The following is an 18,688-nucleotide window of genomic DNA, read 5'->3' on the forward strand; positions in this document are numbered from 1 at the left end:
TTAAAATAAAAATAGAAAAATAATCAAAACAAGGAGTTGTCATCTTGGCTGTCCTCATTATTCAGAACCCAAGACACACAACCCTGAAATATTTTTCCCAGTTAAAAAAAGAAATAAAAATCAAGCTTCCACTATTGAAAAATATACTATTAAGTCACTCACATTTTTAAATGCTTTATTGTCACATTACTTAAGGCTTATTAGTCTCATTTTCACACATATAATGTGCAATTCCTTAAGGAGAGCCCCAGTGAGCATTACTGAGCTTTAAAGCTTATACTAGATGACAGTGTAAGATCATTCTATCACCCTGCCCCTTTCACCTGTCCATAATTTGTCAGGGATCTGTGTTCTCCGGTACTCAAAAAGAATCAAAATACACATTCTTCTTAAACGCCTTTAGTCATACCTCTTTTGGTATAATCATCATACCAGCCACTACAAAAATGGCAGGTAACAGAGTATTCTGCTTTGGGAAGATGGAGTTTTATTGCTCCATTTGTTTTCAGAAATATAATTTACTAAAAGAAAATAAGCATGCCTGCACGCACACTGTTTATTGACAACAACAAAATTACAATTACTTTCCTAAGTCAGTGTAAGCACCTAAGAAAGCTAGCCAACTAGACTGGATTAAATACCATCAGAAGTCTGAACCAGACCTAAATCATACATAGCTCCAGACATACCACAGATAAAAACTGCAGAACAAAAATACTTATTCTGTTTAACATTCCAGTGCCAATGCCTTTAAAAAAAAGACTCCTGACATGAAAATCACTAAACTCAAGCAGCAGTTTTTAATAGTCGCTTCTCAAGCAAAAAAAAAAAAAAAAAAAAAAAAAAAAAAAAAAAAAAAAAAAAAAAAATTAAACATTAAGTGGAGGGATAAATGCAATGTCAGGAAAAAAAGAAATTAATTACTGAGACTTGCCAGAATATAGGTATGTCCAAAATTGAAGGTAGTTAGGCATTATCAGAAAGATAAAATAAACTTTTTGGTGTCTTGTCTCACCAGTGCAATCATGACTGGAAAAAAAATATCCCTATAGACTTTTTTAATGCCCCCAACTTAGACATTATGTTTGGAAAAACAGCTGGGGAAAAAAATGAGCATCAGGGTGCCTCAAAATTATTATCTTCTGCTGTCCCCTAGTGGCACTGTACCTTCTTTCACAAAATTCGTCAAAGAATACTTTCAACTGTAGGCTTCATAGGTTACAGAACAGAAGGCATCAATAGAAATTAAAAGCCAGAAGAAATTAGTTTTGTAGGCAATTGCTACAAGCAGCTTTTATTCAGAGTTTTTGAAACTAAATCCCGCAGGAAACACTGTAATCTAGTGTTTTAAACCACTGACTTTTCTAAGAAATTGTGTGGCAAAAATAACACCAAAGTATTTATTGGACTGCCCATGATATTGTCAGTATTTTGGAACATCTGTCGGTGAACTACTTAAGACTTTGAAAGCAACTGGAAGAAACAGCTTCTAGTCACTCTAATTGTAGCATACCTATCAAGTTTATTAAAAAAAACCCCACTCAATATATGTCAGTTCTACTACAAAGTAAAAGCATTATTGGATTATACCCAGATTTTCTTGATCTTCCTTAACCATAAATCAAAAATGCAGGAGTTGCAATTTATGTTCTTCAGCAGAGTAAAATGTAAATGAAACGTTTCTTAGGGAACACAGTGGCCTTATCCACTTAAACTGTTACCTCTTGTCTTAGATCAAGCTTTGCAAAATTGTAAGGTGTGTGTGTTCCCACACATACATGGAAAACCAGCCCCTTCCCCAACATATTTTCTCTCCTTTCATATTTACTTTCATATAACAAAATAATTTGACTTCAAAAGTAAACAGTATTTGGCATCCCAGTTTTAATTACAGTTTAACACAGCCCTTTAATTAGATGAGATATTTAATTTAGCTTTCATTCTATGCAATTATATTCTCATAACCCATGAAAATTTGTAATTATCTCTAACCTCATTAATGAGGACTACTAAATTGCAGTTCAGTTCATTTTTATCAAGTTTCCAGAAGAAACACGAGCTTCTCATATGAAGCGTAGCTACTGAAAACAAAAAAAGCTTTCTACTCAACACTCAGATTTCAATGAGAAGTACATTCTCAATTACCCACATCAAAAACTGCACTAGCATATTTACTTATTGCACAGTATTTACTTAAAATTATTAGACATCTCCCTTGTTTTATTTTCAAAGATTTATTTAATGCTATTAAGATTCCTAAACAAGTTTCCTTCCAGGACTTTTTTACCTTAAGGATGGAGACAGCCTGTATGTTTCTTAAAAATGAATATCCAGTATAGGCAGAACCTGCTGATCCTTGCATGAGATTAGGAAACAGAAAATATCCATGAAGCTTTTCCTACAGAAAAGCTTTCTTTTCCACTGTCAGTCAACACCCTCCAGCTCACACAACTTGCGCAGATGTACTCCCAATTTCCATAAGATCTCCCCACTGAAAAACTGACTTAGAAGGAAATGTAATCTACATCCCAGTAAGGCGTCCAGCACAACCCACAGTCCCTGAAACAGACACCCTGCCCCAATTTTCTGTCCAAATCTGTCCCTCCAGCAATCACAGAAGGCTGTACTTAAGAGGCCACTGAAGACAGACCCTTAAGGTCGCCAGGCTAAAGTCCTCTCAGAAGACATTTGAATAAAAGCATTCTGACAAAGAGGAGTTCTTTGACTTGGCACCTCTTTAGAGCTGTTTCCCCATGCTAAACTTAGTTAAAATAGCTCTTCTCAGCTCCTAATGAGAATTGGGAAAAGGCCTGAGGATTACAACTCCAGGGAGGTGCTTTACTGAGTGACACAGCTCAGAAAGAGCTCAACCAATATCCTAAACCCTGCCAATTAAACATTGTGCCAAATACATTGTTTTGCTTCCATGATGACAGTATGCCATAAAGACAAAATTACAAGCCTTCCGTGGAAGCCACACAGGATTAAAAAAACAAAGAAAGAGAAAAAAGAAAATATTACAGAACTCTAACAACGCCTATATGCTTTTCTCTCAATTGGTATGCATAAGATTACATCTAAATTTTAAATTCGCAAAATAGCTATGTGTTTTATCTAATTATATACAACACTTACTGACTTTGTTCATTGACAGGTGTTTTTCAAAGCCATTTAAAAATTTATCATTCCCTTCTACCATAGAAGACCAGAAAACTGAGAGCAGAGAGACAGAATGGGGCAGAAATATTTCCAATTACAATGAAAACATGGCTAAAACATCTACATTTTGAAAGAGTGCTGGAAGTGCTCTTTGTGCCCATGGTACAGTCACCAAAATTTACAGCCTTCTGATGTAGGAACACAGATCTCAAATTCTTATAGTGTTGAAATCCTATTCTAAGCAACTGCTCTGTCATTAGGTTTGACAACTGCCTATATTGCAAGCTTTACTACAAACAAATTAAATTAGAGACAAGATATAATGCTATGCCTCACATTTCATCCTTCAGATAATTGCATGAGGTTTTTGATCTCCCGAATTATATGCAGTAACAGCTTCTGTTTCACTTAACATCTACTTCAGAGATGAAGGACCTGGTTTACAACAGTGGATCTGGTTAACTCCATTCCATCATAAAGGCTTAGCCACAAATATTTTAACTAAAGCTATGCTTAAGTACATAATTCCACAAAATACTCAGAAAATTAAAAATTTAACCTGTAATTAACATTTGATTCCTTCCTCCCAAATTAAAATAAGAAGAACTAGCTCCATTCTTTTGAAGAGTCTTCACAAAGAAATTGGATCCACAGTCTAAAACATTATTTATCTGCAAATGTCAGTAGCAAAACAAGCTTTTCCACCCACAAACACATGCAACTCATCCTTTGAGGTAATCCTGCCAAGGGAAGAAGGTTTTCCATTTCCTCTATTAATCATCCCTAATCAGATGGAATAATAAGGGATATTTTTGTCGGCTGTAACAACTCTCTGAAGCTCATTAAGAAATTATTAAGTCAAATCGTTACTCCTAACTAATCAAAATGGTCTTTTAGTGATTTTTCTTTCTAATTTATACCTTAATGTTTTTCAAGTGAGTCTTTAGCCAGTGATCTGTCCCTACAGAGATCTTGTTTTAAACATTAAAATACTAATGAAAAGTGAAAACAAACCTGGCTGTCCTTCCCACTCTGTGGATATATGTGTTTGCATCTTCTGGACAATCAAACTGAATGACCCAATTCACTGCTGGAAAATCTGTGTAAAGAAAAAAATACAAAAAGTAAGTTCACTGGACTCAAAACCCCCCTATGCAAGAGCATTAATTCCAGTAAGAACCATCACTTGGACCCATTTACAGACATTAGGTGCAACCTCCGAAATGTTGCATTCATTAGCATACATAAACAATCATTCTCTTCATCAAAGAAAGTTAAATTAATTGTATGTTCACTTCCTAAATTATGACAGTGCAATGAATGGAACATAATTTCACACTTGACAAGAATAGACATGCTTTGTGTCACACAGATGATAAAACACTCTATGGTTAACAATTATACAACAATATCTGACCCACTTTTAATCCTCACTGTTAATATGCTACGCCACTGGGGTCTGAAGTTAGCTGTGGTGAGACTGCATCACTTCAGCTGTCACATACAAAAATACAATAGCCCCTCTTAAAGATGGGAGGAGGTGACCAAGCCTGACAAAAGCCAACCTTGACTGTGAATGGTATTAATAATAAGCATTTTCTAACTGCTGCACCTCACTCAGCAGCAGCATGCTTTGCACTGAAACTAAATCTGCAGCTATACTGTATTCCAGAATTATACCTACACTCTAAACAAAACTAATCATACCCAAATTAGATTTCAGCAGTGTGGAAGGTACGAGAACCAGTTTTTATTCCTGACTTCTGCTTGTAAAGCACCTTCTTTCTTTTTGTAACATACTGACAAAACCTCACATTTTGGACAACAGAGTTTGCTATCTCAAGGAATGACTGGACTCCTGAAAAGTCTTGTGTGCCTCCAAGAACTAAAAGGAAAAAAATTTTACCCTCATTTATTTTTCTGTCTCCTTATCAGTACAATCCTATAATGCCACTCATCTATCAGACATGAAAATTTCAGGTTTCCATTTCCACGTACCAGTAGGTTAGCAATTTTTCATATCCTTTGAAATAACCCACAGGATACAAGCATATCAGAAATACTTAAAAACTGCTGGAATCTTGCCTTACAACATGTAGTAAACAAACACATCACTCATATATCACTGTTTACCTACCACATATTTCTCTGGGATAAAAAGAAAATCTAAGAACAGATGAAATGGGCTGCTTCAGTAAAGAAAGCAAAACTCTAAGAAGCATCTCTATTTTGAGCTCCTAAGCAAACTACAGCTTCATTTTTCAAAAACTGGGTCAGTCTTCAAAGTATAAAGTCTTATAAAACCTCAACAGGTTTAGCTGCTGCTCCTGCGGGTACCTACCCAGGCCACGAGCTGCGATATCTGTAGCGAAAAGCACTGCTGCCTTTTTCCGAACAAAACAAGTGTAGACTTCCATTCTCTTCATCTGCTGCTGCTTGCCATGGAGGGCCAGGACAGGAAGACCAGGCTGAAGCTTACAGAACACTCTGAACAGATACTGAACCTACCCAACAAATCAAGGGAGAGAAGAATCACCATGCACTGTTAAACATTTTAAGATCATATACAGTGTATATAGCAAAGGAAATTGCACATCAAATAAAGTTTTCTCCACATCAGAGAAAAAAGATGTTGAGACCTTGTTACACAACCAGGTCGAAAGACAAAAACAACTGTGGAAAAAGACTGCCATGCCTTTTGATGGCATTTCCTAAATGAAACCAGAGTAGGTAACAGCAAGAACAATTTGGGACGTGAGTACGCCGGCAGTACACAAAGGACCAAAGTATGAAAGTCCACCAGAAGCACTTCTTTTAGACAGTACTGGAGGGGTGTTGTGTTTTATACCTGCAACTCAAATCAGCCTACAGTCTCAGTTTACTATTTCAAGTGTCAACAGGTTCTCTTGTAAAATCAGCCTGTTTACTCTTACCTACAGTACCCATGATGCAGCACTGTTTTACAGCAGGCAGCTACCTAGCATCTTTTTAAGAAAGTAGTTACATAAATTGTGTATATTGCAGAACAGCTGCAGCTCCAAGAATTTCTTTACATCACAGCTGACCACTTCAATGTACTCACCAGTCAGCTGCAGAACAACAAAAACATTGCATCCAACCTCTTGCACAGGTGAAAGATTTGCAATGAATATTTACTAGGCCATTGTAAAATGGTCTATTGTAAAATACTATCCTTGTATTACACTAGCAAGCAAGTTTTGCACTGCAAAATAATTGATACATGCAGTAGTTATAGGTACAAACACCTGTGCCAAAGAAAGACCTGCAAATAGCTTCAACAGAGTGGTCCCAGGACACTTACACAAGCAGGTATTTAAAGGATTACTTGCTATGGAAGAAAAACCTTTGCCAGTACTATTTCACAATCACACCTTCTCAAACAGGCACATTTAAAAGCTTGTAAGGAGAGCAAGAACAATTACTGAAATACTTTGTAAGGTAGCTATGAAACATGTCAAAAGACAGAATTGAAGTAGCTGGACATTAACTTTTAGCATTCATTTATAACAGACCACCAAAATGGCTGAGAACACTCAGGTCTCCAGAACCTTCCTGCATTGAGCCTGGGTCATTGAACGGCCTCAAAGCCAGGTCCTGAATGACATGCAGCAGTAGGTGATGTTTTGTTCCTCCAACTTTCTGTTGCAAATTAGTCCACAATCTCACCTCTCTGATGCATTAATATCTATATGAATATCTTCACTTTATCAGCTTTTAAATTCTGGGGCAGAAGGAGGGAAATAAAAAAACATACCTCTTTACAGCTTGCAAAAAACACAATGCTCTTCTTTTTCAAATGAGTTCTCAGGAAAGAGTATAGCATGTTTACTTTTTGCTGAAGCTCACAGACAACATAGTTCTGATCCAAAGTTGCTGGGGTACTAAAGAAGGAAAAGAAAAAAAACCAAAACCACATTTAAAAAGTACATTTATATAAATCACAGAAATGCCTCACCTTTCTTTCAAGCCAAGAGTGTCTTATACACACTCAGAAAAAGGAGAAAAGAAAAGGAATCAGGCTGGAAAACTCCCACTTCGAGAAACAAGTCTTATCAGCTTCATTTGAAAGCTACATCAATTCCCTTATTAAAAGCCAGTGGGGAGGGACAGATGACTTTTGACATTACTTCTAAACTCATTTACTTCCAGCAAGGCAAACTTTCCATGTCTGAGCAGCAACATTCAAATTGCCTTGATTTAAAATGCAATTTTGTCTATTAGTCCTATTAAAGCATCATTTGTGCTTAAGGCAATGTCAAAGCAAAGTCTAATCATGCACAAAAAGAGAGCACTGATGTACTTCTGCTGATTGCACTGAGATGCAAAGCAACTTTCTAAAGCTCTGAACTGTCATCTGAACTCACATTTCTGTTCTTAAAAGCAGAAATTAAACAAAAAAAAAAATTGGGATATTTGCCCTTGAAACACATCTAAATGCTCATCTCTTACAGTCCCTCTACTTCACCTTAAACAGACTGTGTGAATTCAAAATTACCTTTCTAAAGGTGGTCACTTGGGAGGATGAAATTACAAGAGACTCCTCCAGTTTTTATTCTGCTATTTAATTTGAATTACGCCACAGCACTTTTTGCTTTCTACATCCTTCAGAGGAAATTGCTTTTATAAGGCAATAACCTAAGGCAGTAAACTCTAAAACAAATTAATACCTGCCTTTCTTTTAATTTGGTTTGTTATCTAATTGCATTCTCCCAATACTTAGAAAAATTAAATGCACTTTAAAATAGACTTCACCAAACATGGGAGATCTGTGAAATAGATACTTGCCAAAATGAAGACTCCATACAAGGCTTGTACATTCTCTTCTGATAAGAGGGTATTAACCACACTTTTTCTTTCTGGCAATCATGTTTATTTGAGATGCCTTTGACAGTACTACTGATTAAAAAAGGTATTTTAAGTACAATACAAAGATAATCAAATCAAATAGTAAAAACTTCTTCAAGATTCAATGTGGTTCTGCCATGCATTTTCCTGATGATTTCTTGTTTGCTCCTAGAAAAGCCACTTTTATCTCTGTGCTTCACCTTTCTCCGGCATCTAACATATGGAAATATATGCATATTTCATAGAAGAGCAGAAAAAGAATCATCCATGCTCATAAGTAACTTGACACTCAGATGATCGAGCCCACAGAAATGCAAAATAACATTCTTCATTTCGATTTCAAAAGAAAATTATGTGCCAAAAAGCAACATTCATTTACTGATACATTACATTTTCTGAGCATGGCACACCACATACTTCCCTTCCAGCAAGGGCCTCCCATCCTACTCCAAACTGTAGGGCAGGACAAATCTATCTTGTGCACACAGGACCAGAGCCCTAAACATGCACAGAAAACGCAGCACATCAGGAAGCCACGGGACTAACAGGACTGCACGTCAACTAACAGCACGTGCTTTCTTTTGGGCTCCTAATACTGAATACACAAACAAGACTGCCATTCTGCACTTTCCCAAGTGGAAAGCACGTCCTTGGAAATCTGGATTTACAAATGGCACACAGACAAACTGTATCTGTGCTGGTTTTGCACAGTAAGCACATACATGCGGGAGGCAAGGAAGTGGAATAGCAGAAAAGGAGTTACTCAGAACGGAGTGCTGCTAGACCCAGCACACTGGCTATAATCCACTCTGCAGCTTCCTCCTGAGGAAAAAAATTTCCAGGCTGAGAAGCTGCCTAAGGAGTCAAGACAAGCACAGGTTCAGTCTCCCTGTAGTGATTCAGTCAGTACTAGTCCCCTTATTTGGAAATTCCTTGCTTTCAGGAAGGCACACAGCAGGATCAGACATGATCCAGTGATGGATGCACAATGCAACCTCTGATTCAGGGTTGTGAACTGTCACAGTAGCAGTTCAGGGAACTGTCACAGTAGCAGTAGCAGGGATCACTATCTAACCCTCCCCAGGGGAAAAAAAACCAATCCCAACATACCTGAATTTGGCTTTCTCATGAACCCAAACATATTCTGGATCTTTCAGACTCAGCCGTGCAAGATCCTTCACGGATTTTGTTTGTGTTGCAGAAAAAAGCAAGGTCTGGCGTTTCTTAGGTAGATTTTCTATGATTGCATTCATTGTATCAGCAAACCCCATGTCTAGAATTCTGTCAGCTTCATCAAGAACTGGATTGGAAGATAAATTTGATAATTTATTTTAGATTTAATTAATTTAGTTTTTAGATTTAATTTAGGTTTTAGATTTACTTATTAAAAAACTCTACATTAAATCCACATAGCACAAAATTCTATCTGTACTTAAAATGCAGAGATTAAATTAACTACTGTACATGACAGGGATCTCTTTAGATATCCCTGTATTTCATAAAACACGCTTCTAAAAACACTTGCAACAGAAATCATGGCATTTCCCATAATCTATGCACTACAGCCCTCAGTTTCACGTGCAGATGCAAAAAGATCAGCATCTCAAGTGAACAGTTTGGCAATTTGCAAACAACTCCCTGTCCTTTTACTGAAATAGAAGAACAGAACGTAAAACAGTGTTGTAGTATTTGTGACAGAGCAAAACACTCTCCTGTACCTAAGCTGAATTTACCATTGAAATATGGGGTATAAACCGAGTACCATGGAGACAAAGCTTTAAAAAAGCCTACATTTAATGCAATTCTTGTCTAACTGCCATGAATTGTACTAAGTGTAGCAAGCATAATTTCACATTTTATCAGCTTCATTAGCTTCTTAATTGCTTCTAAATTCCTCAAGCTATGCTAAAGATTATGCAGTTCTTAGAAGCAGGCAAACCTTTTCATTACACTGAAAATTTTTGTTCAGGCTGGAAAGATGAAAACAAACAATGTTAACAATGCAAACAAAAGAATAAAAGGATGGAAATCTGTCTTAAAACACAAAGAAAATGTTTTCTAGAACTGGTCCAAAATACACACACTGAAATGGATATGCTATATAGCTAGTTGATTACCATGTCAGGAAAGACACAAGAGCCATAGCCAGACAGGTAAGTTTAGCATTAGTAAAGACAAATGTTAAAGATTATACAGGGCACTACATTGGGGTTTGGGTTCCTTACTAAATCCCCTGCTTGTTTGCTCTTATCATCCTAGGGACGGCATGCTCAGCAACTGCTTCAGAGAAAATACACACAAGAAAGGGGTTTTGCTGTTTTCTAATTTAATTTGAACTTGTGCAAGTTAAAATGCCATTTCATCTACATTAACAGGACAAGAATAAACTTTTTATGCAAGGAAGTGCTGCACACAATCATGAGCTGTTACAATATATTCCCGAGTACTTTCAAGTACTTAAAATACTTACTCAACATTTGCAGATCAGATGCATAGAAGTATGATGTTTCATCCATGTGTTGTAAAAGCCGTCCTGGAGTGCAAATTAGCATATTTATGTGGTGGATTCTTTCAGACTCTTCCTTCAGATCCTGAAATTGAGTTAATTCATCTCAGCTCTAGTTGTTCAGACTAGAAGTCCAGTACCAGAGACAGTCAGGCCAGTTTAACCTATTAACAGCTCTTAGAAAGAATAAACAAGGAGCAGCTTTCCTCTTCCCACAGCTATATCACTATTTCTTCAGTAGGCTCACATCTCTGGCTTGAGGAAAAGGTATTTCAGAGTAATTTAAATTAACAGGATAGTCCTGGAAGACTTGGCAGGAAGGTCCGTCCAGTCATGGACACTGCAAAGACTTTAAATATACATCAAAAAGCTTCAGAAAAGACACAGAATACACTTGAGAAAACAGTGGGTCACTGATAGGTTCCCATTAACCACTCTCCTCCTTGACTCTTCAAGCCCAGGGTTTCCTTCCTTAACTACCACTTAATAAAGCACTCAACTATGCTTCCATACAGCAAACTCCAAGAGAGGACACACACCTTTCCTCCAATGATAAGGCCAGCTGAGAACTCATGATTCTTCCCCACTTTACGCAGAACCTTGAAGGTTTGATATGCCAGCTCCCGGGTAGGCGAGATTATCAAAACCCCCAGGCCATCAGCTGAAGTCCACTGCTGGCGATAGAGGAGTTCCAAAGCCTGAAAGAAGTGACCATGTTATCACCACAAAAATCTCAGGAGGAAAATGTGCAATAAATTGGCATCAAAGTTCAATTAAAAAAAAGACAAAGCCACGTTAATTAAAATAATGACATGAAGAAACATCAGTGCACACTTTGCATAGTTGATGATATATAAATTGTAACTGATGGTAATGATACTAGCTGTTAAGCAAAATTCTCCAGTACCAAACTAAGACAGACAGTAATGGGTGAGAAATCATAAACACTTCACTGCACAATTAATCCTACTCTGCTAAATTCTGGAAATTAGGCCATTTATATGATAATAGAAATCAGTACAGAAAAATAGGAGAAATTTCCCTGCTCTTGAGCTTTTGTGGGAACAGGAACAGAATGAGCACCTGGAAGAACGTTAATTATTGAAGCTTTAAGTCTGGCTTATAGACATGAAGCAGTATTAGCCACACATTATATACACAGCATTCCAACTCAAGTTGCCATACAGTTCATACCAGGATTATTCCCCCTCTTATGAATTCATGCTGCAGAAACACCCTATTAGTCAGCTAATCCTAACACAAGGACCTTACAGGTATGAATATCTGAAGCCTTCTGAAATACTGAGAGCTGGTAAGCATACTTGCACAATTAATTTTTTTCTACTCCTCAGCTCTTCAGCTCCTCTCTTAGCCCTCTTCTCTAAAAGGGTTTTAAAATAAGGTTTATAAAATTAAGTACCTCTACTCTAAATATTAATCTCACTTGTTTCTTAAATTCACAAGACTTTTGAAGCCACCTACATTTTTTTTTTATTCTCTACTACTATGATTTTTTTTTAAAGCAGCATAAAGTATAAATCTTCTTTACTAGAGGTTTTCAAAGCACCTACTACTGTTCTCACAGTGTTCAACACAGAGTAACTCCATTAAAAAAAATTTAAACCCTTTGGGGTTTGTATACACTTATATGGGCACTTTAAACACACATCTCAGCTGAAGAAATGAAATGCACATCATGATGCTTTGAGTAAAACTGTCAGACATGTACATCCATTACAGGGATTTTCATCCTACTTTTCTGCTTGCACCTAGAAGTGATTTCCAATGAGTTGACAGAAGTCCACAATCACTACGGCTCCCTTTGTTATATAAGGTCCAAATTTTAACATTTTAAAGGAGTGAAAACCAGTCATTAAAAAAATCTAAGGAACTGAAAATCACCATTCTGTTTCACACACTTAGTTTTCAAATGCCAGAAAAACTGGAAAACTAGAGTTGCACCAGGAAAACATCCTTGAGAGAAAAACAAAGCACTTTCTAAATCACACAGGGTCTACTAATGTAAGGATTACAGAATATTCTGGGCACCAAAAATACACTTCTTTCATAAGCTCAAGAAGCTTTATTCAATTCCTAAGTATCTTGGCCTTCCTAAAACAGATCAGCTGGATTTTAACCTTTCTCTCAGGAACTACTAATGTAAGCTGACTGACATCAGTATTTCAGAGATAACTTGGTTTGAGTAGAAATAGAAGGATGTAAATTACTTACTGGAACAATAAAAGCCAACGTTTTGCCTGATCCAGTCTTTGCAGCTCCAAGTACATCTTTACCTTGTAAAGCCAAACCTATGGTTTGCCTCTGTATCTCTGTTACCACACGATACTGAGATTCCTGCAGTCCTAGTGTTTGCAGGGTGGAAAGAGAAGAGAGAGTGTGGGATGGGAAGAGGAACAAAAAAAAGAAAAAAGAAAAAAAGCTATTCAATTTTGTCTGACCCACAACTGCATTGCTCTGTTTAGAAAATGCTATACATGGCAATACTTACCTAAAGCTTAGTTTAAAAAAAAAAAAAATGTTCAGATGCAGATAAACAAGGTATTCCCTTTTACTTATATTATTTTTCCAAAGAAAAGTTCTATACTCACCTTTTAGGGTTTTCTTTGACAATGGAAAATCTGAAAATCTTTGGATTTCACTTGCATTTATCTGAAACAAAACAATTTTAATCAATGCTCACAATCCAACCGTAAGAGAGGAACTGAATAGCATTCTACAAATTGGTGTTAACATAAATATATTGTTCAGTATGACCTGATTCAAGTTAGCTAGTCAGGCAATTTATACTAGTTTGACATAATCTAAACCTGGATTTACCATAAACTATTCAGTAAGTAATTATATACCTGAATAATGCAGGCTAATAGCACAATTTAAAGCTCAGATCACCATGAAATCATTGAGAAATTTAGACTGAAGAGGACCCCAGGAGGCCCATGGTCTCCACCTTACTAGAGTCCAGATGTCCTTTTCAAATCCCAGCAGGGATCTACTGGGAACATATGCTCACCCTTGCTACAGGGTGTATTTGGGTACTCAGAGCTGCAGCAATATTACAGCTACCTGACTGGGAAGAGAAGAGTTCACCTGTGTCCTGAAGCTCAGCAGATTCACCAACCTCTAGCACTCAGTGTATTTAATTTTTTAGAACTGTCCTACAGGGTTTAAAAAAAATACTAAAAAAAGTAGTTGATTGTCGTGGCACCTACCAACTTAGTTCTCTGTATGCACCCATATTTGAGAGCTGTTAATTACACACACACACACACACACAGAGCCCCCAGTAAAAAGTGTTGCTCAATGATTTGCAAAAATGAGGTGTCAAGTAGAGCTCTTGGAAAAAATGTAGTATTTTCAAGGCTGTTGCAGCAGATGTGAACAGCTTCCACTGGCAAGCTTCACAGCTAATAGTAGCAGGAAAAAAACCCACAAAACTCAAGAAAAAAAAAAATAGAACCTACTGAATTTATAAAGCCTGAAAAAGAAGCTAGACTACACAGCTTTGAATGCATGCTGACTAAAATCCATAAACTGAGATTTCTAAATGTCAAACTTGGAGCTTACAACTCATGCATTTCTAACAGGTGTTGTTTATCTCTAACAAACTGCTGAACAGAAGTCTCCCAAATCAGGGACCAAGCAAAATAGTCTGCAGACCCTCTGACATCTTGTGTTAACAATTCCAGAGAAGGCTTCAGATAAAGAGCTACTGAGCTGTCACATCAGCCTTGTATCTCCTTCAAGTACCGAGCCTTTTACAAGCTCTGCCTGTAAAGTGATAGAAAAATAAGAGGTTATAGCTATTTAGAGCATCTAAATCACAACAGAACTCTTTTCAGCCTAGTTTTCTCCAGTACAATCAAGACAAGCAACTTAACACGACTTTAATCTCTATAAATAAAAGGTAAGAACAGGTAAAAGGTAATAATGCCCTTATTAAAACCTGGTTTTGACACATTTCAAGGCCAAGCACTTGTAAGGTAGATTTCAAGCTTTCACTGTGTCCTAAAAGAGCAATTAAATCTTTGCCATACATTATTTTGGAGGAGGGAAAAAATCCTACCAGAATCACCATAAAAAAGGTCTTTTTTTTGACTTTCATAAATTGGAATTCTTGACAAGTACTTCCAAATTCAGTTGGTAATTCCCAGTCTTACTATTTTGCATGCTAAACATTTACAACTCAGTGATGTATACTGTTTCTGGTTAATTTTAGATACGAGACTCTCTGCACAGAAAAACAGTAGGCCTGCAGGAGGGAAAAGCGTTTTACTAACATCAAAAAAGAATTCATGCAATTGATTATGTGCAACTAAATGGATAGGTTTTAACAGGTTTGTGATACATCAAACAGGTTATTTCAGCAATCTGAAATTGTTCTAAATGATTAAAGTATTTCAGAAGTCAACTTCTTTTTAACTCTAGATGACTCAGTAAGAACAGATGTATTAATCAAAAATGAAGACATATATTGTTCCACTCTTCTACCTTAAACTTCTCTAAATCAATTTAAAAATCATTACAAGCGTAAGCCTAGCATTTTCAAAGATGTCCAAGGGAAAAAAGTGAGAACACTATTAAAACAGAAAGGAATGTTGGGAAATGCCATGTCACAACCTTCCTGTATTACTTCTCTGCCCTACATACTTCCAGGAGCTGAATAATGTTATGTTGTAGTACCCTTAAACTCCGAAGGTACTGATATATTTTCAAGTCATGTTCAAATGAAAGGCATAAGAAGGACTGATATCTGAGGTAGATCTTCTGATAGCTGTATTCCACATCTGCATGCACCAGTGGAAAATACCACCAACTTCTACTTAGTTTTTTTCCCTGTCCAAAGCTACTATCTCTGCTTATCTGCTGGGAACCTGTCGGGGTCCGCTGTTATGTGTCTCTGCCCCGACACGGGGAAAGGGGGTTCTGGGCGGCCGCGATTGCGAAGGATGAGTCTGGACTCTTAGATTTTCGGTCTTCAGTTCTGTTTATTATCTCTTATCTCCAAAGTTTTCTCTCTGCCCAGCCGAGGTCCGCTCAGCAGGACAGTCGAGTGCACTCTCTCCCGCCCACAGGGCGGCTGTGTCCTTTATAGTGAAAATTACCTGTGCCATATTTACCTTTATTTCCCAATACTATTCATCCTTATAGACAAGTGCACTTTCACTATGAACCAATCTCCAAGTGCCAACATCACCACACAAAATGGAAGACATGAAGAAGAAAGAAGAACACAGGACCACGCCCTGAATCCTCCATCTTGCCTTCATGACCCCCCTGTACCTATTTTTCTAAAATTTATATTTCCCTCCATAAAGGTATCATTCACACCCAAGAAGCTCTCATTTCCTCATTCACAGGTTCTTCTCCTTTTGATGGATCGAAATCCAACCACCAAACCCTTTTGGCAGCATTCCAGGGTTTCCGAGCCCCCCAGGGGCTCCCCTGGTGTCTCTGCACATCCACAGTGATGTGCTGAGATCCCACAGGAACCCATAACTGTGAGCTCTCTCCAATCACCTCCAGATGAGAGCAGCCAGCTCATTTCAAATAATTCAAACACTATTCTGATCTAACTCGACTAATGTGACACCAAGCAGACTAGAAAGGATTTTTCACAAACAGCTCCCCAGCACATCAGTTAGGTTGTTAATGCTTTTCATGAGCACAACTGTTTGGAAAAGACCATTTCCATCAATGGCCCGACAGTCAGGCAACAAAGTCACTGAATCAAAAGAAAGCAGCTCATCTATGAACATATAACACAGAAAATGGTCCCATTATATGGACACATTGAAACTAAATCTCACATTTTCCATCTATGCTGCCACATGCTTGCCATCACATGTCAACAAATGAAAAAAAAATCCAGTAACAAAGTATAGTGGTTGAGTCTTCATTATTAATTTTGTCTTGCTTATCCACTTATCCAATGCAGTCATTCTCACACATGAAATCATGGACAGGAGGTCAAGCTGGATCATCTTGCCTCCACCAACCATTCTACCACTATTCCATGCACACATAAATCTAACCCACACACAGCCTGTGCGCCAGAGACCCCAGCCACTGCTCTTCACAGAGAGGAGCTCACCCAAAAGCTTCCTACTTCCCTTGTCCCTGAGGGATCTGCATCATGCAGAACTCACTGGAGACCGCTGATGATCCAAGCATATGGCACTTCTTCACAATTCCCACTCCCTACTTTAACCAAATCCACGGTAATATGGAAGAAACACTGGAGACCCAGGGGGAAACCTTGTCAGGGACCAGAAAAGACTATTTGAAGGACTGAAGACAGAAAGTTAGGTGGGCATTCAACCATATGTTCACAGGCAAGAGAATCCTGGAGCAAAAGGACAGTAAAACCGCAGCAGAGGTGAGACCAAGAGCCCCCACAACTACCCTAAGACAAGCATACATTTACTCACTCTTAATTCTGATGGAAACATGCCTGAACCTTACAAGCCTCTTTTCTTCAACACCCAAAAACACACAGAAACACAACCTTCCACTATCCAGTCCCCACCTATGCTGCCTCAAGCTGCACAATAAAACAGAACTATGACCCATGCCCTGAAACAGACACATGTGTAGTCACATTAGTGACAGGGAAACATCCGTAGACATTCACATAGCCAAGGCTAGGAGTAGAGGAACATGCCATTTGTTTTCACACAGCAAAGCAAATGATCCAGTGAAGCTCAAGAATACTAACTCGCTGAATCTTAACTAATGGACCTAACATGACCTCTTTACGATAACAGATGTGTTTCTTCTATACCTCTTGTCATTACTGTCTGCTCAATCAAATTACAACTACCAAAAAGTCATTACCATCAGCTGTGCCGAGCACTGCATAACCAATTGGGTACAACTGCCCTGCAAACTCAGCAAAAGCTGGCAGGAGGCAGAGCAGCACCACAGGCAGCACGCATCTAACCCGTTATTCACAATTACAGTGCTTCCACTGATCAGTGTGTTTCCAAAGCCGACTATCTCCCGCAGAAATTCAGGGGGCTCTGAGAGACAAAACCAACACCACTCACTTCAGGTCTCGCATTCAAACGTCTATTTCCTGACCTGAGGCTAAACATCACATTCATTCATACTGATAGCTTGCCCGTCGTGCTATGGAGACAACCGTGCGCTATGTCCAACACGGAGATACCCACGCTGCCTGGTGAGAAGGGCCAAGCGCCCCTGGCTACAACCTGCTCCAGCCTCCTCCTCGCTGCCCTCCCAACCATACACTCCCCTGCCCGAGGGTCCCACTGTCCCCGGCTCCACAGCCTGTCCAGTCACCCTCACCAAAATCCCTGGAACTGCGCCTGCTGGCCCCTCCTGCTCTGCCTGGGGAAAAACAACAGAGCCTCATCCCGACCTCGTGACAGCAGTGCCGCCCAGCACACCTCTTACCTACGGGCACCTCCAACAGCCCTGCCGACCAGGGGGCTCCCCACCGCTGCCGAGAACCTACAGATACCATCTCTCCTCCCTTTTCTATCCATACACACGCCACACGAGGAGAGGAGCCCCTTTTTCACAGACCGCCGCGCCCGCCCCGCACAGCCCCTGGCTCCCGGCCCGGCCGTACCTCGGGGTAGCGCTGTACCAGGCGGCCGATGTTCTCCCGCTCCACCTGCCACTCGGGCTTCTTCCTCTCCTTGCGCTGCAGCCGCAGCCTCTTCGTCCGCCGGGTGTATTTCTTCTTCCAGCGCTCGAAGCTGCGCACGGGGTCCATGGCGGCCGCTGCGGCCCCACCGCCGCCGGGCCGGCCCATGCTGCCCCGCCGCCCCGCGTGGGTCGCGCTCGGCCGGGCCGGGGCGGGGCCGGGCGCAGCCGGAGCGCGTCACTGGGGCCGCGCCGCCGGGAGGCACCGCCCCGGCCCGGGCTCCGCCGCCGGCAGGGTGGAGAGTGTGGGATGTAACTCAGCGAAATGAGTTCGTGCTGCTGCTAGGAAATTACGCTGTGATAGAGATTATAAACCGGAAAGGAAAAAACAAAATAAAGCCTTAATAGAAACGGGATATGTGATTAGTGCTGGCATAAATTTTGTCCTCAGCAGTGTGATAGTGTGGGGGAATCACAAAACCATGGAATGGATTCGGTTGGAAAGGACCTTAAAGGTTATCCAGT

The 18,688-nt window shown here is 39.3% G+C and overlaps 1 protein-coding gene across 1 annotated transcript in view; it reads right to left on the bottom strand.

The window, feature by feature from the left end:
* Window positions 1-18,392, bottom strand: part of DDX10 (DEAD-box helicase 10) — a 155,369-nt gene extending 136,977 nt beyond the window's left edge. The window contains exons 1-9 of the mRNA XM_041414685.1: window positions 18,147-18,392; window positions 13,141-13,201; window positions 12,764-12,894; window positions 11,071-11,229; window positions 10,496-10,616; window positions 9,136-9,325; window positions 6,935-7,061; window positions 5,501-5,663; window positions 4,174-4,258 (exon numbers count right to left, since the gene is read on the bottom strand). Of these exons, the coding sequence (XP_041270619.1) occupies window positions 4,174-4,258; window positions 5,501-5,663; window positions 6,935-7,061; window positions 9,136-9,325; window positions 10,496-10,616; window positions 11,071-11,229; window positions 12,764-12,894; window positions 13,141-13,201; window positions 18,147-18,332 (1,223 nt within the window). The 5' untranslated portion in view covers window positions 18,333-18,392. The remainder of the gene's footprint in view (window positions 1-4,173; window positions 4,259-5,500; window positions 5,664-6,934; window positions 7,062-9,135; window positions 9,326-10,495; window positions 10,617-11,070; window positions 11,230-12,763; window positions 12,895-13,140; window positions 13,202-18,146) is intronic.
* Window positions 18,393-18,688: the final 296 nt, after the last annotated feature.

Source organism: Onychostruthus taczanowskii, unplaced genomic scaffold, assembly GCF_017590055.1.
Source record: "Onychostruthus taczanowskii isolate IOZ18803 unplaced genomic scaffold, ASM1759005v1 scaffold105, whole genome shotgun sequence".
Lineage (NCBI taxonomy): Eukaryota > Metazoa > Chordata > Aves > Passeriformes > Passeridae > Onychostruthus > Onychostruthus taczanowskii.